Source organism: Takifugu flavidus, chromosome 14, assembly GCF_003711565.1.
Source record: "Takifugu flavidus isolate HTHZ2018 chromosome 14, ASM371156v2, whole genome shotgun sequence".
In the NCBI taxonomy this organism is placed as follows: Eukaryota; Metazoa; Chordata; class Actinopteri; order Tetraodontiformes; family Tetraodontidae; genus Takifugu; species Takifugu flavidus.
Window position 1 is genome coordinate 9,112,270 of NC_079533.1, and position 26,432 is coordinate 9,138,701.

At 46.6% G+C, this 26,432-nt stretch overlaps 1 protein-coding gene across 1 annotated transcript in view; it reads right to left on the bottom strand.

Annotated features, from left to right (window-relative positions):
- Nucleotides 1-26,432, bottom strand: part of LOC130537269 (cell adhesion molecule DSCAML1-like) — a 41,277-nt gene that overhangs the window by 6,020 nt on the left and 8,825 nt on the right. The window contains exons 4-21 of the mRNA XM_057053944.1: nt 12,501-12,647; nt 11,929-12,207; nt 10,663-10,938; nt 10,271-10,567; nt 9,497-9,769; nt 8,537-8,821; nt 8,295-8,414; nt 7,970-8,146; nt 7,220-7,419; nt 7,027-7,123; nt 6,814-6,942; nt 6,570-6,737; nt 6,388-6,458; nt 5,666-5,906; nt 4,729-4,875; nt 4,414-4,569; nt 2,312-2,451; nt 525-678 (exon numbers count right to left, since the gene is read on the bottom strand). Coding sequence (XP_056909924.1) covers nt 525-678; nt 2,312-2,451; nt 4,414-4,569; nt 4,729-4,875; nt 5,666-5,906; nt 6,388-6,458; nt 6,570-6,737; nt 6,814-6,942; nt 7,027-7,123; nt 7,220-7,419; nt 7,970-8,146; nt 8,295-8,414; nt 8,537-8,821; nt 9,497-9,769; nt 10,271-10,567; nt 10,663-10,938; nt 11,929-12,207; nt 12,501-12,647 — 3,357 coding nt within the window. The remainder of the gene's footprint in view (nt 1-524; nt 679-2,311; nt 2,452-4,413; nt 4,570-4,728; nt 4,876-5,665; nt 5,907-6,387; nt 6,459-6,569; nt 6,738-6,813; nt 6,943-7,026; nt 7,124-7,219; nt 7,420-7,969; nt 8,147-8,294; nt 8,415-8,536; nt 8,822-9,496; nt 9,770-10,270; nt 10,568-10,662; nt 10,939-11,928; nt 12,208-12,500; nt 12,648-26,432) is intronic.

A 26,432-nucleotide genomic window follows, 5' to 3' on the forward strand; every position in this document is an offset into this window, starting at 1 on the left:
TTTAATCTATTTAATGAACTTCAGAATAAATTCACAACGGCTGAGGCAAAGAAGACAACTAATGAGGTGGCTTTTGTTGGCTCTTTGAGTAGATTTATAAGGATAAATGATCTAAAAAAAATGTAAAAACGGCTTCAGCTTCAACATCCTGACGGGATGTTTCTTCACTGCTCAGAAGGGTAAAATCCACAGCCTATAGTTTTCAACAGCCCCTCCCTTCTCATCCTCCAGTCTATCTTTTCTCCATAGATCCTCCCCTCTATTGATTCTTTCCTTCCACCTCTCTCCCAAAGGGTCATTTTACTGGATAGGCCCTGTTCATCACCACATAATTAACAACAGCAATTCTTGCAACAAAGCTGCGGCTCGATCGATACTACAGCTGTCAATCAATAACAGAAGGAGTGGACGGGGCCGGAAGGCGAGACGGCCACGTAAGTGATCTCTGTTGAAATTTTCTAGAGCTTTAGAGCAATTTGCCTCATAACCTTTCCTGAGATCCCTTCAGTCTTCTCCTGACCCACCTTTCCCAGCAGGCTCCACTGTGACCTTTGAGCTGAAGTTGCCTTTGCCTGCCGTTGTCACGGCTGCTGCCCAGATGTGGTACTGTTTACCCCGGGAAAGGTGCGTGATACGATAGAAGAGCATCTCCGGGTTGGCTTCATACTCACTGGGCGCCTGGGACAAAGGGCACAAATGTCACATTATAGCAAACTGATAACTGAGCGACGCCATGTGGATCATAACGGGCAGTGATTGAGGATTGGTGGAGGGAGGGAACACGTTGACGTCTGTCAGACTTAAATGGACCGATTAAATAATCCTTGACTGTAACAGTGGTAAAGCTGACGGCGGTGATCGATGGTGATTTACTTGGGCATCTTTATGAAATTTGGTTTCTGTTGAGCCACATGTTGCCTTTTGCACATTCGTTTGGGTGTGAATCAACACTAGGAAAACTGTTTTTATTGTTTAATACAAAAAAATAAGATACACTCTTATTTTACTATCAGATCGTGCTGGAAATATAATCTATTTTTTTTAAACAACTTGTTTCTTTATCAACTTAAATGAAAAGGACAGACAGCACGTTGTGCCATCCATCTTAAAAAGTCAAGTCATTTAGAATGGTTAAAGATTTCTTCTTAAGGGGGATTTTGTGAAATTGGGTTAAAATATTTTTGTAAGGATGACTGAAACATCCAGCTGCAGACAGGAACACACACTCGCCAACATGCAGACGAAAACAAACTGGCTCCTCAGTTCTAATCTGTTCATCTCTCCATGTTCATCCTCAGCCCTTTCACCATTTGCTTCCCCCTCTTTTCCTCAATCCCTCTCTGTCTAGTTCAGTGAAGACGAGAGGATGGAGGGAGGGAGGGAGGGAGGGAGGGAGGGAGGGAGGTGTGTTTGTGCGCGTGTTGGGGGTGCGTTTGAAAATTCCTCCGGCATAGCGGTGGTGTTGTGGTGATCCAGGGAGTGATACAGGGAGATAATGAAAAGATGGACAAAAGCACTCTCATCTCGATGTGACTGATACCCTCCCCTGCTCCTCCCAGCCTGCACCCCCCCCCCCCACACACACACACACACACACACGCACACACACACACTTCCTCCTCCTTTTTCGTCTCTCTCTTTTTCTCTCATTTCCCTTTGGTCTTTCCCCACCTCTAATGGTGTTTCTCTTTCTCTCTATCAACCTCCAGTCCCCCTCCCCTGCTCCATCCCTCCCTCCCTCCCTCTCCCCTCCCTCGCCCGTGCTCATTTAAATGGCACTCATGCACGGAGAGGGAAGAGAATTTGTGAATAATAAGAAAGTGAGCTTCTATCCTGATATCGCATTTCACTCTGAGCACACAGCCTAACCACAGCCGAAAGGCCACAAATACACGTATAATTACAAAATGTGAAAGTGTAGAGGGTGTGTGTCTGTGTGTGTGTCTGCGTGTGTTCCTTATGCGGCAGTGTGCATGTGTGAGCTTGTTCTCTGCTTCATTTGCATATCTACGTCTCATCACGTTGCCAAGACAACCTCATCTGTTCATCTGGGAGGGCAGGAAATAAAGCGATGGTGCAAATGCAGTGAAAGAGATGCACGCACGCACACACACACACACACACACACACACACACACACACACACACACGCACACACACACACGCACACACACGTGTGGATTTAATTAATAATAGTGGTTACCAAAGATTTATTTCCACTGGCACATTTTTATTACACTGGCATACTTGCTTCTCAATCTACTGGAATATTTCCAGTTTATGAGTCACCGATATATGAGAGGGAACCCACCGGCTGCCCGGACCCTGGACTGGAGCAGTAGATGGTGTACTTGCGGATGATACCGTTGGGCTTATGGGGAGGCAGCCAGGAGACAACCACGCTGCTGGGAGAGGAGGGAACTGCCTTGATACCAGCTGGTGGTCCAGGGACTAAAAGGAAAAGCACAGAAACATCAGCATCAGCAGAGAAGGCATGCTCAGTGTGTGTGTGTGTGTGTGTGTGTGTGTGTGAGCATGTTGGGTGTTGGATGGCTGTTAAAGTGAGCAGACTGGTTTGGAGATTGATAGATTTATCCCGCACTAAGCCGCTCTGTGAGGACTTGGAAGAAGTCCCTTTGCGTGGATGCGGGTGACATATGTTGAGGCAGACACTGCTCAGCACTTCTGACTCTGTGACACCCAACATTCTCTTAACTCGCAGGCCCACAAACAGATTAGACGCCAGCGTCTGATCCTCCGCTCGCCACTTCAGCCTCCGACCGGACGTAATACCCTCATTACAGGTGCGAGAGGCCTTCAGAATAGCGGCGCGGTCAATAACGCGTCGGCGTGACAAATCTGTGATGGTGCAATCGCGACAATAATTACAAGCTGATCTCAGGGAACACCGACTCCTAAAAGCTGCACCAGCAGCACAGCTGGAAGGAAGCGACAATTTTTGCTTCAGATTTCTGTCTGGGGATTTGACCGCAAATTTGAGCTGATGAAAACAATCGTTTGCTGAACTCACATAAGGAATTTAAGGAAAAAGAAATAAATTTGGTGAAAAAAGAAACTCTCGCTATGGTCTCTTGTTCTCACAATATTTTAAAGCTCCTATAAAATCTGTAATTTTTGGCTGCAGGTCACAAAAAACCCCTCTTGAAGCGTCTTAAGTAATCCTTTTGTCACATTGGCCTTACAGTACGGGTTCACCGTGTCAAAGCTATTCAAATCAACCATAAATATAACTTGCATTTCACAAAAGGGCCACATCAGGGGTCCATAGAGAGCCGCTAAGGCAATTTAAGACCCTGATCCAAAAGAGCCCCACCAAGTCTTTGTTCCTGTTTATGTGAGGCCCCTTTTTCAGTTGTTTGTGCAGCCTGTGCTTGTTCACCGCACGAACGAGGATGAAATCAAGTCAAAAAGGTCCGACAGAGTGAAGCTGGTTTCAAAGGAGGAGGAGGAGGAGATGAAAGAATGGCGGGAATGATAGGTGCAGCCCCGACGGGAGCGAAGATGGTGGTGGTGGTAGGGAGGGGCGTCATTAGCATAACTAGACCACCATATCAAACTGGGAGGGGGTGGGTCCCATCTGGTGCCCAATATCTGCCCAGGACAGGCAGACAGACAAGCTGACAGGCAGACAGACAGGCAGACAGACAGGGAGACAGGGTTCCTCATAGCCAACTCATTTATCCTTAATTTGCCATTTGTGTTGAGTCTATTGAGGCCCTGTGATCACTTTTCTATTTTCCTATCTTCACCCCACGACCGTGCCTTCCCTCCCCTCCGTGAAGAGACATGGATCTGCCTGTAATCCCGCCTCCAATGGTGTAAGCACAAAATTAATTCTCTCTAATCCAAGCGGAGTTAATCCCCATGCCTGTAGCAAGAGGAGTGGTGGAGAGGACGCAGGCTGGGGCTGATGGCTGACTCTTGGATGCTATAGCCCCCACAGAGCACCCCTCCTCTTCCCCCCCGTGACTCCTTTCACCCCTCCCTTTGCCATGGGTTGTGGATTTAAAGCCTCTTAATTCTTATTAGCACTGCTAATGGAGCTTCTCAGAATAAATAAGCATTTGTCATGGGTTTGAGATAAAGGCCGGCCTGCTTTTTGATGTAACCTCTCTCCCATTTCCCACACACCGTTCAGTCCTTTCCCAACTCTGGTGATACGTATAAATTAATTAATAAATGACGGCATGCATTAAGTCCTCCCAAATAAAATTTGAGGGAATAAATCCTATTGAAAAAGTGAAAGTTACAAATTCTGTTAACAAATGTGACTTGATGTGATACTGAGGACATTTAACAACAATCTAAAGCCACATTTAAGTCAAGAAAAATTGTTTTTAAAGCAAGAAAAAAACAAAAACTTATACTGCATATATATAAATATATACTCACGGTCCTCTCGGGTTTGTATATACAGGACGTTGCTGCGGACGCCGTCTCCCGCTTGAGTGTAGGCCAACACCTGAACACTGTAGTTGGTGAACTTCTCCAGCCCCCGCAGCTCCACCTGTTCCCGTGTGGTGGTGATGTTCTGCATCTCCCCCCATTCTGAGCCAGACAGAGAGAACCAATCTACTTTAGCTGACTATAGTAGAACTGTAGTATAAACACCAGTGCGTTTTCGTGAAAGGAAATACAGAAAGGCACGATACATTGTGTTACATTGTGTAGGCTGCTGAGCCTATATGTAGATTCTGACCCACCCACCTCCATTGGAGAAAAGGGACCAAAACACGACCCGGTAGCCTTTCAGGACACCGTGCAGCGTGAGCCGCGGAGGCTCTGACCAGGTGATCACCGCCTCGTCTGATGTCACGGAAATGGCTCTCACGTTCTGGGGAGGCTCGCTGGGCACTGGCAAGAGGAGGGCGGAGGTTAGTGACGGAGGAGCGATGCTGCTTTTACTGCTAAATTACATGGGCTATATCACAGTCGAGACAGTTTTATTTAGTCCCTTTCCACAACTAAGGAGGGAACTAAAGAGGTAAAAAGCTATTTTAATGAATGCTACTTATTATTTTATAGGGAGGGGGAGTCAACTAGGTGCTGTGCGGGGGTAAAGCAAAGTTTATGGTATCCACTGTTGTTCAGAAGGTTTGTCTGAGCGTCCAGCGTGACAGAATCATAATAAATCACTCATTTAGCCTAAATATTTGTTAAAATGCAAAATGAGATGAGTGTTGGGAGAACGGAGAAGTGAAGAATAAAATTCACACTATGTGGCTTTTAATCAGCGATATAATGTTGATTAAGATGTCCTTATATTTGATGGGTCTATATAATTATGTTAAAAAGGAGGGTAGACTGTGTCCTGGAAATGTAGGTATATAAAATGCTGTAAAATCAGAGTAATAAGGTGCCAATAAATGGCAGAGGGAAATAAGGGAAGTGGAGTGGGCAGACATTTGGGTAGTAATGGGCTTCCTTGTTCTTCTCTTGCTCTCCACCAGCCTAATGAGGGTGCTAATTAAAGTGGAATGAGGAATGGGGGGATGTGCTTCTAATTCATGCCTTCCATTTTTAAGGTCATATGCGTCTATATATGTTAGTAGCGCTGGTGGTGAACCATCCTTTTGCTCCGATAAAGCTCAACCGCGTGTTTAATACACCTGTTTTTTTTTTACGTCTCCTCGCGTGCTCTCACCGTCTTCCAGCGTCGTCGCATTGATCTCAGTACTGGACGGGCCTGTCCCGGCTCTGTTGAAAGCTTGGACCACGACCCCATACTGGGCAAACTTCTTGAGGTTGTCCAGGGTGTAGACTTCACTGTCCCCTGTAGCTTTCATCTCCACGATGCTGTACTGGCCGTTGCTGCCTGGACCATTTTCCCTGTAACCGATCTGGTAGCCTCGGATAACCCCGTTCTGTAGTTCCTTCTTAGGGGCCTGGGGAGAATGAGATAATAGACGGCATTATTACAATCAGAAATACTCTTCAGCCGCACAGAAACAAAAAAGAATGTACAGTAATCACTATTAAAGGATATTATAACTAGCTTGTTCCACATTTTTGAATAGAACTAATATTTAGTTCCTGGGGCAAGCAATAAATTTAAATGCACTGTTGTTAAGCAAAGGCATGAGTTTATAGGTTACATTCAGCATGTAATAAAATATGTAATCTTCCATCTCACAACCAGGGAAACATAATGTCAAACATATCTAATCATCAGTTTACATATAAGTTATAAAGAGCACAAAATGTGCTTGATTATCCTCAACAAACACGCTTAATGATCAAATCTAACATTTGATGCTAATAAAATAACACCAGTTCAGTAGGTTTACAGTTAGATTATAATGAGAACAGTGTCCTAATTATTTAAACTGTATCATCCAAAAAAATTATAAAAGAGCTTAAATTTACCCGCCACGTGACACGAATGCTCTGAGATGTCATTGGCTGAAGGATTACTTCCATCGGCGGCCCATCAGGAGCTGTGGGTCAAATAAAGCGTATATGAAACAAAATTCCCAGTTCGCAGCTTTAAAGAGAACACACTGAGAGAACGCAGACGGGACCAATAGGTTCTGCAGGACAGAACTTACGTGCTTCCTCTGTACTAATTGTGAGCTCTTTGCTGGGAAGACTGCGGCCAATTTTATTGTAGGAGTACATGCGGATGCTGTAAACACAAGCCGGGTGCAGCTCTACGATGTTGGCCTGGTTGTTGGTGGGTGAGATGTTCCTGGTCGTGTACATGTGGTCCCAAGAATCTGGAAAGGAAAGATTTCAGCGTTTGTTGCGATCTTCTGCAAGCTTCTGATCAAATTTCATGTTGGAGACGCCCACCTGACTTGTTCTTGTACTCGATGTCGTAGCTGGTGATGATGCTGTTCCCATCAAACCTCTGAATCCAGCGCAGGTTCATGCTCCTGTCTTTGACCTCTCTCACTTCCAGTTCAGGGGGGTCTGGTGGTTCTGTGGTTAGCAGGCGAGAGCGTCAAGCTAACACCTGAGCTAATGTTGAATTTGGGACATGTGCACAACAGGTGGTAGCCAAACCTTGCACAGTGAGTTGGATGAGCCCACGACCCTCTCCGTAGGAGTTGATGGCGTGGCAGGAGAAGAAGACGGAGTCCCCTCGCTCAGCTGGGTTAAGCTGTGAGCCGAAACATGAGCAGGTAACATTTACAATACGTCAAGTCAAGAAAACTGTTAAAACGTTGGAATCATCATAGAAGTATTGGTTTTGAACCTTGAGGGTAGAGATGACTTCGTCCCCCTTCTTATTGATGGTGATGGAGTAGCGGGGATTCCTCTCGGCGTCGATGACGGTGTCTCCCCTCTCCCAGCGGATGATGATGGGCTGCTCGCCTCGTGCCGTGCAGTTCAGCTCCTTGGTCTGGCCTTTCCTCGCCATGGTGGTGTTGGGGTGGCTCGTGATCATGGCAGGAACTGAGGAAGCACAGACAAGTGTCAGCGTGACGAATCGTGTTATGTGTTGTAACGAGATGGGGGAGCGGGGATGCGGTATTGGAAACTGAGGATATATTACAGATGTATGGACATCTCTATTTCTGCGCTTCATTTTCCATTTTCATTTCACGCTCGGCGCCCTGCTAGGCCTCAGTCTCCACCTCCTCCCGTCCTGCCTTTTACTTGTCCTCCTGATTCTTTTCCAGCTCCTCTCCTCAGACATAGATTATTGATTGGAGGGGGTTCCTGTGGTTTTGTTTTCATCACTAATTCATCAAGCCTTTCTCCCTGCCAAACACCGGAGAACACGCAGGCCAGCAGCCGGAACACATCAATCAATAGCAAAGATACCCTCACTTAAGAAAGTGCAGGTTGGAGCTTTAGTTGGGTTCAGTGCGAGTCACACTAGCCTGGGGCAAAAGTGCATCTTAGCCCATCTTATTCTCCTCCAAAAGCTAAAGCTTGCTACAGAGTGTGTGCAATACAGAAGATGCGTTCAAGAACGGAAGGGAGGATGACTGACACTTACTCTTGACAGTGAGGATCATGCTCTTACTGATGTCTGAGCCCACACCATTAGAGGCCTGACACAGATAATACCCTCGGTCGTCTTCCAGCACGTGGCGGATGAGCAGAGAGCCGTTGGACATGATCTGGATGCGGCCAGTAAGAGGGACGGGGTGGTACTGCTGAGGGTTTCCAACACCTGCGAAGCAAAACAGAAATGAAATACAGCACATTTTAGTTCGTCCAAGCACCGGTGGGGCTTCGGTCAAAAAGTTTACCAGAGGATGGTCTTGACTGGAACTAGAAGTCTGCGTGCAGACACTGTCTGGAAGAGCTGCTGATTTTACCTTTGGCGTGTTTCCACATGACTTTGGGGGGAGGGTAGCCCTCCACAGAACAGTTGAGAACTCCAGCTTTGCCATAGATACAGTCTTGATTGTTGGGCTGCACTACAAACCGCGGCGGCACTGAGAAACAGACAGATGTGATTAAGCTATGGAAAGGCTTTATTTAATTGGCTCTCTCTGGGTAGATACCAAATTTGAGCCGACCTAATTCGGTGCCACTCTTGGTGTAATCAATCCCTCACCTGTAACGATCAGCTGTCGCTCCCAGCTGACAGTGGCGGCGGTGTTGCTGGCGATGCAGGTGTAGTTTCCGTTGTGCTTTAACGTCACCTTGGTGATTTGCAGAGAACTCATGAACTCTTTGGTCTCTATTGCCACGCCAGAGGCGGAGCCTGGGACAATGGGCTGGCCATCTTTGTGCCAGGTGATGCGTATGGGCATGTCCCCAGATGACACCACGCAGGCGATGTAAATGAGCTTCCCCACTGAGGTAGAAGGGATATCGAAGGGTTGGATGAGGGGTGGCACTAGTGGAAAGAGGAAGAGAGAGGGAATCAGTGGAACAAAAGCGGCCATAGTCATGGAAGAGCAGCAGCGCGGCCATCTGGAGCAATGCTAAGAGACCTAGAAGGTTATTGGCCAGTGGGACCCTCCTATCCCCCAACCCCACCCTTTCAGACCCCATCCTCTGCAGCCCATAATAGCTGCTCTGGTTAGAGTCCAATTGGCAGCAGAAAGTCATTCAGTTGCCATAGCAATGGAGGTTGGGGTGGGGGTACTACAGCTGAGACATCTGGGGGATTTAATCTAGGCTTCATTATTATTCATCTAATTAAGTCAGAGACACACTCGCACGCAGGCACACGCACATACCCTCAAACACCTCTGCAGCTGCCCCACTACCATCATTAGGCCACTCAAAGGCAAAACCAAACACACACCCACCCACACACACACACACACACACACACACACACACACACACACACACACACACACACAAACGCTCAACCATAGTGTCCTCTGTCATGAATGCACGCCACTCAACTTTAAAGGGTCATCATACATGACATCCACACGCTGAACACACAACTAAACGAATAATTATATAAACAAGTGAGACAAAATTTACGATCCACTACGTCCGGGCTGCGGCCTCACTCGGTAATCGATGCGAGCGCTTTGATCCGTTCGGTCCCTACCTTTTACGGTGACGTGAACGGTCTGGTTGATCGACACCTGGGGTTGGATCAGAACACTGCACAAGTAGGTGCCCTCGTCCGCACCCTTCTGCACGTCCGTTAGCCTCAGGGTGCCGTTCTCAAAGACCACTTGACGATGATTATCGGGCAGCTGCATGCCGTCCTTCAGCCACTTGATGGAGTAATAAGGGTAGCCAATCACACGGCAGGTTATGTAGGTGTTCCTGCCTGCCACTGCGGTCATGTCCCTCATGGGTCTGATTCGAGGTGGACCTGGAGACACAGGGGAGAGAAGAGGGGATGGAGGGAGTGAGCAGAGAGAGAGAGGGGTGAGAGAGACAGAGAAAGAGTGGTAGATGGCGTGAGGGAGGTCATGGCAGAGGCCGCCAGCAGCCACAGAGATGGGAGGTGACGAGATAAAGGTAGAGGGAGTGATTGGGGCAAGTTGACAGGTGGACAGGGAGGTTAGTTATGCTCCCATTATTTAAATATGACTGAGGATATTGTTGATTTTACTCTAGCTAATCTATCTGATTGTCTGTATGCTACATAGATATGTTTGTGCTATAACATAAAATCAGTCTCTTCTTGTATGAATTATCCACAATTTCATGAAAAATCACCAGCCAGTGGCGAGATTCACACATATTCTCTACGAAAACATCAAGAAAACTACTAATAAAAGATGTAATCCTAGAGGAGCTGACTACTCTTGGGTGTCTGTATGCTGCAGTCAGGTGTAGAGTGCATTTATATTGAAAAGCAGACAGGCACCTCTTACGTTTATGCGCGCTTGGTACTCGGCGCTACCGGCCGAGTTGCGTGCGACGCAACGGTACACTCCCCCATCTCGGATGTGCGGGCTGCTGACGTTGACGTGGGACACCGTGAGGCCGTCTGACTGGGTGTACTGGCTGGTCTTGTAGGTGGAGTCCCGCACCACTGGCTCGTCATCCAGAGTCCAGGTGATGGAGGGAGGAGGGGCTCCTTTGGCTGCACACATTAGGGAGAAGGGTTCTCCTGGATTCACCACCCGCTCACTGAAGGAAGACACGATTCGAGGAGTACCGTCTGAGAGGAGACACACAGATGTGGAGAGAAAAGGTGTTATTTTAGTTTATTCCATCATATCTCATGTATCGATTTTAAAATAATGCAGAGTTTACCCTCTAGCAGAATTATGGAAAAGTCCTGAGTAGTGTGGCCCTTTCGTGATGCAAAGCACTGGTAAGCCCCAGAGTGGAACTTGTGCGCTGCGGTGATCTGTAGGGTGTCGTTGTTTTGTCCCTGGATGGAGATATGCTGGTCGGGTACGATGAGTTCTGTGTTCCTGAACCAGGCGATGGTGTATTCTGGGGAACCTTCGACGGAACAGGTGAAGAACAGCGTGCTGCTGATGCCAGTTTTCAGATTCTTAGGAGACAAGGTTACTCGCAGCGGATCTGTGAGGAGGGAAAACAAAAATTTGGGGATTTAAAAACAGTTCCAAAAATGGATTTTTTTTATCTACAATAATAAAATGATTCCTCATCATAAAGATTTTAAAGGCAGAAAAATGTATGTTTTATTAAGAAATGCTGAATGAATGAATTAATAAATGCACCGTGATATGGAGTATGGTTGCACACAGGAGCACTCTACATTTGTGTGTGTGTGGGTGTGTGAAAGTGTGTGTGTGTGTGTGTGGGGGGGGGTGGCACCGAGAGCACGATCAGCGGTGGTGACTCGATCAGCTCGACGCACTCATTAAAAAAGCAGCTGGAGATATCCCTTCACATCTCTGTCCACTTTGGGTGGGTTAGTGTGTGTGTGTGTGTGTGTGTGTGTGTGTGTGTGTGTGTGTGAGAAAATGTCAGTGAGCAATAAGGCAGCTGGTGGTGGATGCTGGGGGGCATCTCTGTGCCTCCCTCCCCTCCCCCCACCCCTCACCCTGTCAGAGTCACAGAGTGTGCTGCCATGATGTGCCCAGTGGCAAAGCCTCCCGTCCCTCCACTCTCCCGGCGCGTCGCGCCTTCTTTGTTTCTTTGTGTAAGTTACACAATGTGCATTTCTGTCCACCTCCTTTAATATCGCATCAAGTTGCTGATGTCAATACCGCGCTGTCCGGATGTCTGGGTGTCCCTTGGGTGACCCCTGGGTCTTAACCGCCATCTTCCTCACCCCTTTTTCTCACTCTCGCTCTCTGAGGGTGAATCGTGCTGGCAGCTGTTACAGACTCAGTCTCAGTGAATTATTGCCCTGTCTGTCTGTTTGAGACCTGATATGACGCCCCGTCACACGTCTCACACACGTGTTCGTTACCGACTCACCGGAGGTGGCTCGAACCAGAAAAAAAGGGGAGTTGCGAATGTGCCTGTCCTCCAGCGTCCATGAAAAGACAGCGTGGGAGTCTTGCAGCTTGTTTGTGTCAGTGTGCCGTTAGGCAGACGTACCTATAACATGCAGCTGTCCGGACACCTCCTTTGAGCCAAAACTGTTGGTGACCTCGCACGCGTAGCTGCCGCTGTCCTCCTGCCTCAGGTCACTGATGGTCAGCCCTGTCAAACGCCGTGTCCAGCGGGCATCTGAGGGCAGCGGGCGGCCATCTTTCAGCCAGCGCACCGTGGGGTTGGGGTAGCCCCCAGCAATGCAGGGGAGCTCAATGCTCTGTCCCGCATGGACTTCCCCTGCTTGGAAACTGTCCAGGATGGTAGGTGAGGATTCGTTGGGGTCTGTAGGGGAGAAATATGGGTATTTTTTAAGAAATATCAGATTAAAGGTGTTTTTCATACCAAATGTGGTATAATTTAGTGCAGCAACACTCAAGCATGTGGGACTTTTCCCGAACTTAAGAGTCAGACTAAGTGCAGATAAAACCGATCTAAAACATTTTGCTGGTGGAACACAAGATCATTTTTACTAGAACTGGGAGACAAAACTGTCACCTGAGCTATATAAAAAAGAAATTAAAAAGCATAAAAGAGATTTATTAGCTTTATTATTAAGTAAGTAAAACTCAACGCACCCATTACAGAGAGCCTGGCTCCGTTGCTTTGGCGCGTCTCGCCGCTGTACTTGTGTCTTGTGATGCAGCGGTAGGTGGAGAGGGCATCCTCCTTCTGCACATCAGCGATGTAGAGCGCCCCGAAGGAGGTCAGTGAAAACCTGTTACCTGTGGAGGACAAAGAGGAGAGTCTGCATTCACATCTGTGCAGAAATGTGAGGATATTTCTGGAACAAATCCCTTTGATAACCACAAAAACCCAAAACTCCAGGTGGTTAAGCACTCTTCAAGCGCCTGGAGGACTCGTGGTAGTCACCGGCTTACACCGATCATCCAGAATAAAAACACCTCAACTGCTCCATCGCACAGGCTTCCTTCATGTGAACAGGCGCAGGTTCCTTTTTCACTGCACATTTTAGCGAGGACGATTAGCCTTGTTTTTATTATCTGCAGATAGGGCAGATTGCTACGCTATAAGGTGAAGCGAACGGCATGACTCAACTGGATTGGAGGGCACCTGTGCAGCATAAATGTTCCAACGCTGTGCGTGTCCAGGTCTAGTGGAGTTGAGCGTTCAGGGCCTCATGGAACATACAGCTAAAGCAGAGAGGAGGCACAGGCTGCAATTTCACCGCCGCCTTTGTTTGCCCCCAAGAATGAAGCCTTACAGGATAATGAGCACTTTAAGACTGCTATTCCCACAACACCGACAACTCGCCTGTCACAACACTCTGACATAGGCTGGGACAAAGAGAAAGAGAGAGGGGAGGTAAAGAAAGAGTCAGCTGGATCTGTCAAAGCCACACTTTCTGTTTCTGAGCGGTGGGCAGAATTCATCCCATCTGCAGTAACAACACTGATTACACAACAAACACCAGATTATTTCCCTCATGATCTGCCTCATTTAGCTGCGTGTACACGAAAAGGCTCTTTAACAGTATATCTGCGTTTCCTCTCTTCGTGTAAAACCTCTTATCACGTCTCTTGCCTTTTTTTGCCACCCTTTCTTGCTCAGTCTCTAAGCAGAGTGGCAGACGGACTAAAATATTAATTACAAAATCACTGTGCTCCTTCAGCTTTTATTCATGCTGACTTGAGAAGATAACAAGACGCAGAGCCAATGTGGGGCTCTCTCTCCCTCTCTCTCTCTCTCTCTCTCACACACACACACAGACACACACACGCACGCCTATGATGCAGTAAAACAATCATGCAGTGTTGCACATTTTTTGTTAATGTTCCATCTCGAAGCTCAGGAGAATTTTGTTGTCTCCGGTATTTTTAGACAAACCCTTAACTTGTCCTCAGCTTGATCTCCTCTTGGGTGCAAAAATACTGTTTTACATTGAATTAAAATAGATATGGGGCCAAGTAAAAACACATAGTTGCCCATCTTACATGTTCACTGTTAAAGTTGAAAGCAAAAGATTCTTTGGGTTTAATCTGTTTACTGGATCCTCCAAATCCACCTTTTCTCCCCTCCTTTGTGAGGAGCCCCTTCTCTGCCCACTCCGTGCCTTTGATAATACTCACTATCATACGTGCTTTAAAATCTTCATGTGTACAGTCTGGCATGTTCTTTAACAACAGGTGTACCTGTTGACAGCATGATGGCAGCGCTAGGAGAAACATTAGAAATGCTGCATCAAAAGGACACCTGATTCATAAAACAGAATAATCTGTAAGCAGCATTTTATAGAACCCATCTAGATATTGGGATTAAAGAGGCATTATCATTAAAAATGATCTCCTCTATTAAAATCATTCAGATGCTGCTCTGTTTCAGAGGAAAAGTGTGAAAAGCTCAGTGGCATGTGTTTTTGCCCTTCAGGTATCCGCTAAACTGCAGTGTTTTGATTTTATTGTGCTGCATCCAGCCGAATCATCACTGTCCTCCACTTCCGCGTCACCTGCGCCTTCAGAATTCATTCGCGCGTCTTCTCAGAGGCATTTCTGTGGATTTTCTGAGGTAAAACACCGAGAACGGAAACTAAAAGCACCATTAGGTAAAAAATAGAAGCACTCCAGTGCATGAAAAACTGTGACCATTCAACAGCTTAAGCATTTTTCATCAGCTGTAAATGGTTCTTTCACGCAGAAAGGGGCTTTTTGAAAGAGTCTGGATTGCCTAGAGGATGTCAACATTGTTGGATTTTGTATGAGGCCAGTCAGAGTCTCAATAAGACCCATTTACTGGAGACCATCATGAAAAACTGCTCGTCTTCCTAGAACGCACAACTCTTCTGATCTTAGTTGTACCCAATCGCTTGAATATGTTCTGATAGGATAAATGCTTGTCCTTTGTAATTTACAAAAAATGCAATGCTGTGTGCTCAGCTATATTACGTCTGCTACCATTGGCTAAACTTATATTATCGTTTATATTTTGAATCCAAAAGCAGTCCGACAGCCTGGGAGGCCGGAGCAGCATCGACTCTGAAGAGCAGAACAGAAGAGAAAACAGGAACGGAAGCGTGAAGGTTTGGGAGAATTGGCTAAAATAACAACACAAGCCTATAAATAGGATATGTTCTCATAGCCTGTGTTGATCCAAAGGTGTTTTTGTGCGTGCGCGTGTGCGTGAGCTCGTAGCCGACTCATTTTCTCACATGCAAATGAAGGCGTCGGCGCAAAGATAACGAGGCCCATATTTCCACCTCCTCGGTGGGGCCATTATTTATTGATGTTCTGCATCCTCCCCCCTCCCTCCCTCCCACTCTCACACTTTCTTCAGCCTTCCCTCCCTGTTGCTAGGGTCTTCTCACTGAGATCCTGTTACAATTTTAGCATACTTTAAAGCACAACGCGTGTGCAACAGTCACAGATGAAACAGAGGGGGTCTCACCCTTATCACTGCAAAAATAAACACAAATAAATGCATAAGAACAACAATGAATAGGAAAAAGCTAAATGTAGTGCACAGTTTCTGGTTCCACACAATGTTGGGTTTGAGTGCAAAATCAAAACCAACTTCTCACAACTTTGTTGGAGGTCATCTGAAGGTTGAGGGTCTCGCAGAAAGTCACCTGACGCCAGTTCACGGGCAGTCTTACGCACAGCTCATCCACCCTCAACCCAAAACAAATTTAGCTCTGGCAAACGAATCTGACCTACTTGCTTCAGAGTGATGTTTCCATTTTCACACTATCTGGATTAGACTATTTAAAGAGATAACCCACGTCTCCCTCAGTAGGACTCATCCTGTTGGATTCTCCCACATGAAATACAGATTTTTTTTCTTGTGGAAAAAAAAAGCCCAATGCACCCGTGGGAGTTCCCGATACGGGTCCGATATCAAATCGATCCTGAAACGGCTAATGAGCTATCGAACTCATCCCTGTTTACTCTCCTGGCAGATCACTTACAGTCTGACCCCTGGGGTCTTTATCCAACATTAGTGCTGGTGTCTGCTCGCCTTGAAGGATTCTGGTGGTTACGCCCAGGTTTATTTGTTAATATGAGCCAAAGCTTAAAAAGGTTGCACCAGGGTCAGAGGTTTCACCCCCCCCCCCCCCCCCCCCCACACACACACACACACACACTACAAATCTTTGGATGGATGCCTTCAGCTTAACAAGTTTCATCTTTAGAGAAATTGATCATTTAGGGGAAAAAGACCTTTAAACTGTACTAAAAAATAAGGATCCATGGAATGTGATGTTGACATTAGGTGGGAGATTGATTTCTGAATAAAACTGAAGATGATGTTGGGCTGTCTATCATTTACTTTAAGAGAAGTTGTTCAATATCTTTATATTATTAATATTAAGGGAGTATTAGATACTTTCTTTTCAAATAAAAGGGCATTTTGCAACAGGTAGCTCTGGATGGAGGTTGGCATCAAAATACACAAGGAGGAGGTCCTGAAGAACCAGGAAGAGGAGGAAAAAGCTTTGTTGGACAAAAAAAGGCAAGTGGCTGCATGTACTGTACATGACTAATCAAACATGTAAACACCATCAAGTGTGGATGGACATTCTCATTCATTTATCATTTTACAAAATGATAAAAGATAATTTCCCAAATCAAAGATGCCATTTTTTCAATTGAAATTTTGCATCATTACTAATTGATAAAAGAAAACAACTGCATTGTAGATCTTGGCTTCATACGGTTGCCGTCAACAGAAAGTTGCAGGGAGGGATTTGAAAGTAGGTGCGAAGAGAAAAGGGAGGAGGAGGAGGAGTGGATCAAAGCCTTGCGACTGTCACAGAAAGAAGACAAAGACAAAAATAATGCTGAATATTCAGGTGATATTCTCCTGCTGGAGTATGCTTGGTACACACAAATGCAGACGTGTCAGGAGTGTACACAGAATAAAATAGGGCAGCGAAATGTCCCAGGAATTAAAAAGAAAAATCAAACCATGCAATTAAATCAGCAGAGAGTAAACTGTCCAGTGTTTTCAGCAGCAAAATGAGGCAAAATAGAGGATGAAATCTGCTTTCTTCTGTTTTCCCTTCAAACCTTTATGCAAAAAAAGACGGCTATTGCATTTGTGTTCGCTCTGATTGCTCACTCCACCCTCCCATTGCCCCCCCGTCTCTCCTCTGTACATTAAAATGCCCCAGTAGAAGCAGGTGTCAGCCAATTAAATATATACACTTTCCTGCCTTTTTTCTCCTGTGCACTTACTTAACGTCCATGAATGGCGCCCTCTTAACTCCATTCAATTCACATTCAACGCAGGTTTTATTGGCGCGGCTGATGTGTAACAACTAATTGTGCAGTGTGAGCCCACCCTGCTGCGTCTCCTCTATAAAAGCTACTTTGTTAGCGCCGCTGAGCTGTTCAGACCGAGCATGAGTCACATCGGCAGTCAGGGCTAACGCTGCATGAGCAATGTCTGAAACTCGAGGTTCAATTGCTTCTTGTTTCTTCTCCGTCGCTTGTTGGTGTTCTGGAAAGGGATTGGGGGGGAAGGTCTAGTGTCAAGTCGCTGGAAGAAGCTGCGACTCTGTCATGTTTTCATTAAAAAGCCACGCTCCGCGGTCTAATCCGGACTGCTCTCCTCCTTCCTAACCAATTCTGACTGCTTACCTCATCTTTCAATCATGCCCCCGCTGCCCCCTCCCTTGCTGCTGAGTTGCGGCGTATGTGCGGCTTATCCCGAGTGTGTGGTGGTGGTGGTGGGGGGGTGTTACTGTCCAAAGTTGAGGGGTGGTGAGGAGTGGGCCAGAGGTGGAGGCGGAGATGTAGACACACAGGAGGGTTGAGACAGAGTCCAGTTTGTGCTGCAATGGAACCATGTCCCTTCTGCTTCACTTAGCGGCTCTGTCCCAATTTGCTCTGTGTGACTTTGAACAGTAAACACTGGGGGGAGGGGATAATGTGGCAGGGTGAGGTGGTGGGGTTGGGGGGCAGCCTTACTGGACGGTTGGGGGGATCCGATCCTATGCAAAAGACATCATTTGATCTAATTCGGTGCAAGGCTGCAGAGATGCCACGTTCCCGTCCATGAACCCATTCTAACCAGATAGGCCGATGCAGCATAAAGCTAAATGGACCATCTCGGATAGAGGCAGCGCCGGGGAGATTAAGCATCAGTAGAAGCCTCAGACAAAACGGGCAATGGAGGCGAGGAGGGTGGGAGGATGGACTGAAACGGGGAGAGATGTAGAAATAGGACTCCATTATTCATGACGTGTGTTTCATGTGCTTGGTGACATCTGGGACAGCAGTGATAATGAGAGTCTCGTGAGAGAGAAACCTTATACACACACACACACAGGCACACGCACACGCACACACTCACACATTCACCACACAGGAGTGATCCGCTGTGGCCCAAACAGCAACTATATTAATTCTTTTTTTTTTTTAAATGTTACCCAAACATTACCCACTCCACCTTGTTGATTTTGCAGTGGATAAGAGGCAGAGGTGGACATATATGTGTGTGTATGTGTGTGTGTGTGTGTGTGTGTGTGTGTGTGTGTGTGTGTGTGTGTCTGTGAGATGATGTGATGTACTCCAGCTTAGCCCATGGCCTGGGGCACTGAGCTGCATTAGCAGCACTGAGTGAGCGGCCTGGTCCCTCCCTATTAGAGTGCTGGTGGCAGAGGCGTGTCACTGCCCAACATGGGGAGAGAGAGCCTAAGTACCCCCCCACGCACACAGACACACACATGCACACACACACATACACACAGTTTACCCAAAAAAACAACAGAACATCACACGAGCGTTCTGCGTATGTACAATATGACGCACGTTCCAGGAAGCCTGATCCATCTTTTCCAAACCGCCTCTAAGTAGAACACTGTACCAGTGGGGGGGGTTTAGATAGGAAGAGTCCAGGGGGAGCTTAAAAGGCCAGGTTTAATAAAAAAAAAAAAAAGAAAGAAAAAATGGAGTATCTGAGGAGGTCGCTAAATGTGCCAAACAAGAAAAAAAGTGAAGGAAAGGAAATAACCGCCTCGAGTCTTTGTTGGAATAATTTAAGATAATAATGGTTAAAAAAGAAAACAAGATAACAAGCAGATTTAACAGCAATGCAACAAACATGACAGTCCTTAGTTATATTCATAAATAGAAGTAAATTAAGGCTTATGCAGCCGGAGATTAAGATGTTCCTAATCTACCAAGAATGCAGTGAATATTTGCTGTTTCATCTTCGCTGCCTACACGCTGAAATGTTGACTTTACTGGAGAGGGACAGAAAGAGCAAACAACTCACTGCTGTGGTCATGTTGAATTATTGACTTGACTACACATGACATTCGTGTCCACAGAGGCCGGGCCGGGAAACATCGCAAAACACTTTTCTTTCGCGCTGGCCCCAGAGCACCGGGCCCATATCTGTGCACCGTCTCAGCCACCGCACTCAATCACCGCCTGCGCTGTTGATCTGGCCTTTGTGTGTTTGGACAGCTAATAGTCAGGGAGATCAATAGGTCTGATTGAGAGGTCATGTAAGAACATGGCACTTGGATGACCACCGGGGATCCCAGTAAATCCCTGATGGCGTCTCCCCGGGAAGTCTCCCACTGGCCAAACGCCTCTTAATCTAAAACCCTCTTACTGTATAACTAACTAGAGTTCCCACGGTGATCAGAACGGAAAACGATTGATCAGGTTTCCCCAAATCCAGTCCAGTCAGTCACAGAAAGAATTCTCCTTTAAGTAGAACATTTAGGAAACAATAACTTGCCTTTAATACCAAGACAAACGCAGACATCAAGATATGGGGGGGGGGGCATAACTTCTTGCATTTGCTGCAAGCTGAATAAATAAGCATTTCCTTAAATGCAATTTCTTAGTAAAGCCTGTTCTAATCTCCTTGTGCTAATCCTGGTTTTACTCACCGAAACAAAAGAGAAGACGAAAGCCGTAGAAAAGGGGTAAAACCTCTTTACCCAAATCCTATTTCTTAACCCAGTCCAGGCCGCGTAAACCTTCCAGCTCTTTTACTCTAAGCCGTGACACTGGCCGTCTTGCTTTCACTTTCCAGAATGCATCTAGATGGTAGATGTCCAGATTATCTGACTCCAATGGCTGAAGCGGTGATGCGTGACATATCTTTATTTTTGGCACTGATTTAGACACACGAGTGCTGACGGTGGATTGATGAGAATAGTTGTCAGTCATCTGCACAACTGTCACAGCTACGGACGACTTTTACATCACATCAATTCTACAAAGGAAAAACAGGACAGTCCAGAATCTGATCAGCACGACCAGCCAGTCAGACTTTGCTGTAATGACAAATATTGGCAAGAGCCCTTAATTTCTACATTATCTAAGTCACAAACGGGAAGTGTGTAAGTCAAACCATCTCTTCCTCACCGCCTCGTCTCCCCGTCTCTGACAGTTGCTGTATTCACACAGCTGGGCTTGTGGGTTGAGATAGTGTCCAGATTTCTGTCAAAGTGATGTGCTCGCAGGGCCTTTTCCATCTCTCCCTCTTACACTGATTGACAGTGATACAGAGATGCACTGTAAACATGCTAATGCATGTGTGTGTGTGTGTGGTGTGTGTGTGTGTGTGTGAGAGAGAGAGAGAGAGAGAGAGAGAGAGAGAGAGAGAGAGAGAGAGAGAGAGAGAGAGAGGAAAAGGCAGGCGAGAGCGCCGTGAGACTGGGTTCATTTTCGCGACACGAGCACGTGAGCATCTGTGTGTAGCGGTGTGTAAATAGTCAATAATAGCTGACACTTGTCAGCCCTCTGCTCTGGACACACAAAGCCAGTGGTTGAGCCATTGTTGAACTCTCTCAACGATAGCCGGTGTCCCCCCAACCCCTCCCAGCTGGGCCTCTCAAGCAGAGATAATTATGCCTATTGTGCCCCTTGCACATATAGACATCAGATGCACATGTACCCCCCCCCCCCCTTCACTCACACACACACACACGTGCACACACACACACATACGTGCACACACACTTGTTTTGTGCTAATTTACACACCCACCCATCACCCACGTGCCTACTCAGCCTAACTGAGTAAAAGATGGCTGCCAGCACCCCATCTGCTCCCGCCCAGAACTGTGTTGCTCTCATCAAAAATGGTGAGTGTGGCAAAAAATACCAAAAAGGGCAGATAAGTTGAGTTGAACAAATCCCCCATGTTTTTTTTTTTTTTTTTTTTTTTTATGTTTGGTCACCTTTCGATGATTTTTCTGCCTTACTGCCGTTCATTTTCCACATCTGCAGCCATCTTTATTGGCACCTTTCACATCCTTTCCTGATCTCCTCCTCTTGGCCATGTGGGACAGGAACAGGACCATTGGTCGGAGACATGAGGGAGGGGGCTGAGGGATGGCGGGGGCGTTGACAGAGGGCGACAGTCGATGGTGTTGTGTTCAATGAGCCCTGGGGACGCCACGTGCTGGCTGTCCTGTTTTGTCACACTGTGTCCTGCCGCACCCAGGCGGCACAAGCTCAGCAAGGATGTGGAGCAGAGGACCGCCTTAATGTACCCTGAGTTAATGTTTAATGAGCGCTCCATATTCAGGCAGGTTCATGCAAAAGGAGAAAATGGCTTTATTGTGTTGTTATGAACTGGCGTGCATGTGTACTTTGTGTCGAAGAGTGCCTAAAGTGTCAGATCTGTGTTTACAAGAGTCTGCAGTGTCCCGAACAAGAGTACCTATTAATGTATTCCTGCTCTGAGCGCGCGGATTTACAAACAGACACTGTGTCCCGACATGCCTCTGCTCTCCATGAGGTCCTTCTGCCTTTGTCACCTCTCCTCTCCTCACCCTTGACGTGTGGAGCCTTATTTCATTAAGTTTATAAGTACTGAGCCGCATGAGCGTGCATGAATAAAGCAGCATGCAAACCGTGACGGAGACCCAAACCAGTTTTAGCCCACTCGAATTGTGACTAAACCTGCAATAATTATCAAACCAATCCAAAAATATCAGTTTGATTAGTTGGATTTGCCTTTTTCCTTCCACAAGGAGCAACATTTTTTTTTACCTGACTCTTAATATTACAGACACGAAACTATGATTTGGTGTAACCATGGTGAAAATAATTGCAGGCGAGGATATATTAATAGTGTGGAGTGTGGAGATTGTTGCTCTGTGCGTGTGTGTGTGTGTGTGTGTGTGTGTGTGTGTGTGTGTGTGTGTGTGTGCCTTATTGTGCCCCTCTTGAACTGTCTGACTTCCAGCAGAGACCCCAGGGGTAGAAGATTGATCTGTAATGTAGCCTGTAAGTGACCTGGCCACCCGGTGGCTGCCATTAAAATCCATCTTCACATTAAGGTCTGATGCCTCAGCATCCAGCCGGCGGTGGCTGAGCTCATGCAGCTGATTTTCAGTGCGGTCTTTTTGTTGTTATTATTGTGTAAATCATAAAGATTGTTTAAAACCATAAACTAACTCTGTGGTCGGTGGATTTGATGGTTCACGGATGGCACCTTCTATGGGCCACCATGTGGCTGCAGCCATCTGCTGGTCCACTTTCTCCCATCCAAGCCTCTTATTAGCTTACCGCTGCTGACTGACAGCCTTAAACACAGACTCAACCCTCTCTGCGTCCCGCTGTTTTCATTCCCGTCCACACGCTCTCCATCTCTCCGTCCCTGCTTCGGATCGTTGCTCAGACTAGCGGGACTCTATTGTCTTGTGAGGGTCAGACACACACGCACAGGCACACTTGAACACACTCACAATGCTTAAGTAATGGGATGGTACGGGATGGGGTGGCGACAGGGAAATAGGTCAGTTTGCCTATACCCGTACCCTCTTAAAGCCCCCCCATTACTGTCCTGGCTGGACAGCAAAAGTGGGACAATCTCAGACACACACACACACACCACACACACACACACACACGTGCACACACACACATATGTGCACACACACTTGTTTTGTGCTAATTTACACACCCACCCATCACCCACGTGCCTACTCAGCCTAACTGAGTAAAAGATGGCTGCCAGCACCCCATCTGCTCCCGCCCAGAACTGTGTTGCTCTCATCAAAAATGGTGAGTGTGGCAAAAAATACCAAAAAGGGCAGATAAGTTGAGTTGAACAAATCCCCCATGTTTTTTTTTTTTTTTTTTTTTTTTTTTATGTTTGGTCACCTTTCGATGATTTTTCTGCCTTACTGCCGTTCATTTTCCACATCTGCAGCCATCTTTATTGGCACCTTTCACATCCTTTCCTGATCTCCTCCTCTTGGCCATGTGGGACAGGAACAGGACCATTGGTCGGAGACATGAGGGAGGGGGCTGAGGGATGGCGGGGGCGTTGACAGAGGGCGACAGTCGATGGTGTTGTGTTCAATGAGCCCTGGGGACGCCACGTGCTGGCTGTCCTGTTTTGTCACACTGTGTCCTGCCGCACCCAGGCGGCACAAGCTCAGCAAGGATGTGGAGCAGAGGACCGCCTTAATGTACCCTGAGTTAATGTTTAATGAGCGCTCCATATTCAGGCAGGTTCATGCAAAAGGAGAAAATGGCTTTATTGTGTTGTTATGAACTGGCGTGCATGTGTACTTTGTGTCGAAGAGTGCCTAAAGTGTCAGATCTGTGTTTACAAGAGTCTGCAGTGTCCCGAACAAGAGTACCTATTAATGTATTCCTGCTCTGAGCGCGCGGATTTACAAACAGACACTGTGTCCCGACATGCCTCTGCTCTCCATGAGGTCCTTCTGCCTTTGTCACCTCTCCTCTCCTCACCCTGGACGTGTGGAGCCTTATTTCATTAAGTTTATAAGTACTGAGCCGCATGAGCGTGCATGAATAAAGCAGCATGCAAACCGTGACGGAGACCCAAACCAGTTTTAGCCCACTCGAATTGTGACTAAACCTGCAATAATTATCGAACCAATCCAAAAATATCAGTTTGATTAGTTGGATTTGCCTTTTTCCTTCCACAAGGAGCAACATTTTTTTTTACCTGACTCTTAATATTACAGACACGAAACTATGATTTGGTGTAACCATGGTGAAAATAATTGCAGGCGAGGATATATTAATAGTGTGGAGTGTGGAGATTGTTGCTCTGTGCGTGTGTGTGTGTGTGTGTGTGTGTGTGTGTGTGTGTGTGTGTGTGCCTTATTGTGCCCCTCTTGAACTGTCTGACTTCCAGCAGAGACCCCAGGGGTAGAAGATTGATCTGTAATGTAGCCTGTAAGTGACCTGGCCACCCGGTGGCTGCCATTAAAATCCATCTTCACATTAAGGTCTGATGCCTCAGCATCCAGCCGGCGGTGGCTGAGCTCATGCAGCTGATTTTCAGTGCGGTCTTTTTGTTGTTATTATTGTGTAAATCATAAAGATTGTTTAAAACCATAAACTAACTCTGTGGTCGGTGGATTTGATGGTTCACGGATGGCACCTTCTATGGGCCACCATGTGGCTGCAGCCATCTGCTGGTCCACTTTCTCCCATCCAAGCCTCTTATTAGCTTACCGCTGCTGACTGACAGCCTTAAACACAGACTCAACCCTCTCTGCGTCCCGCTGTTTTCATTCCCGTCCACACGCTCTCCATCTCTCCGTCCCTGCTTCAGATCGTTGCTCAGACTAGCGGGACTCTATTGTCTTGTGAGGGTCAGACACACACGCACAGGCACACTTGAACACACTCACAATGCTTAAGTAATGGGATGGTACGGGATGGGGTGGCGACAGGGAAATAGGTCAGTTTGCCTATACCCGTACCCTCTTAAAGCCCCCCCCATTACTGTCCTGGCTGGACAGCAAAAGTGGGACAATCTCAGACACACACACACACACACACACACACAGACATCTTTCCAGATGGGGAACGTGTGCTTAACAGAGTGGAACCTGTTGGGGTTCAGAGGCCACGGCTGCAGTATGTTATGTCATCGGCCCAACCTTCAGATCCGTATGTGATCGTGCTGCTGATCAGAGCCTGCAGGCAGCAGCTACCATCCTCGTCCACAGTTTTTTGTTGAGAAGATGACATGTGTGCCCCTATTCACAGGATGGATTTGCCCAGATTAGGGCGGTTGCAGCCCTTCCTTTTTTCTCTTTCAGGTGGGGCGAATAGTGACACTCAACAACAGCCAAATGAACACTCAATAGGATGCTGAGAGCCTTCAGCCACAAAATCAATTTTAATTTTCACATCTTCATTAGACCTAAACGTACAGTCCTGCTGGCTGCCGAAGATGGGAGGTTTACCCATTAAGGTCTAGGAAAGAGTCAACTGGACCGACCTGGAAGAATGAGACCCTACATGGACACCATGACAGGTTTACAGCTTCTCTGTGTAAAGACACGTGTATCGGCTGTAGTTTGGGCTTGTTTTTTGCTTCCCTGTGGGTTTGTGCTGAAGCGTGAGGTCTCTATACTGATAAACAGGTAGGCTGGGGTCATGGTTGAGCAGAAAGACGGTGAGAAGACACAGTGTTGTGGGAGTTGTGCGCGATTCTGTCGCAGAGAAACAAATTCGCGAGTTCAGTGAGCAGCTCATCATGTTCGGCATCTGATCCTCACACTCACTGCCCATCTACTGACCTATATACCCCTAATTACACACAGCAGCCTCCCGACAGCATTCACATCAGTCCCCATATGCAAAACCCCAGAAATACACACATAAGGAAGGCTGCTGTATCCAAGCCGCATCAGCTGTGTTTATGTTTATCTAGTTGTCAGGCAAGAAACGAAAAAGTCTCATTCTTTTACACTCTGCTTTGTTCAGATTTGCATATTTTAAAGCAAACCAAGAGTCTGTCATGTTCAGTCACAATGACAAGTAGAGTCACAATGGGCTGCGTAACAAAGACAAAACTGCAATTCACTATAGATTAAAACCTAAATGTCTGAAAATTAAATTGCATGTTTATGTGTGACACGGCGTCTGTGTTTTTTGCATACATATAATATAAAACACCATCTGCCAGGTCCTGAGGCAATTCTTGCCCTACTACCCTTCTTGCCTCTCCTTTAGTTCATTTCTCTGCTCATCCCTTCCTAGGACATTGTTATTGCAGAGCCTGAATTCATCTATGAACAACAGCATGATAAACTACTTATAATATCTTTATGATCAGCACACCAAAACAATAGAACGGTACATTTCCCTCTTTGGCTTACACACACACACACACACACACAGACACACACACACACACACACACATGCAAATTAGGTTAATGAAGATGAATGTTAGGGCACGGTCCTATCGATGTCCTCAGTTTGTAATTGCGGCCATGTACTTAAAGAAAGTGGTGCTAAAGCTAAGTAAAGAAGAAGACTGAAATAGACCCAACAGGCCAAATCTGGGTAAGAAGATGTCCGTTATTGACACCAGTCAAAGTCCGAAGCCTTATAATGAAAGTGCAAGTGATTAAAAAAAGTAAGTCAGAAGAAAAAGTGTAAAAACTCCAGTTCAGCTTTGACCCTTTGACCGTCCCAGCGTTACCTCGAGGTGCGTTTCATATCAGCGATTGATCGCGATAGAATGACAGATATAGCAAAGTGTTAATCTCATGTTAATCCTATTATCAATGTTTTCACTG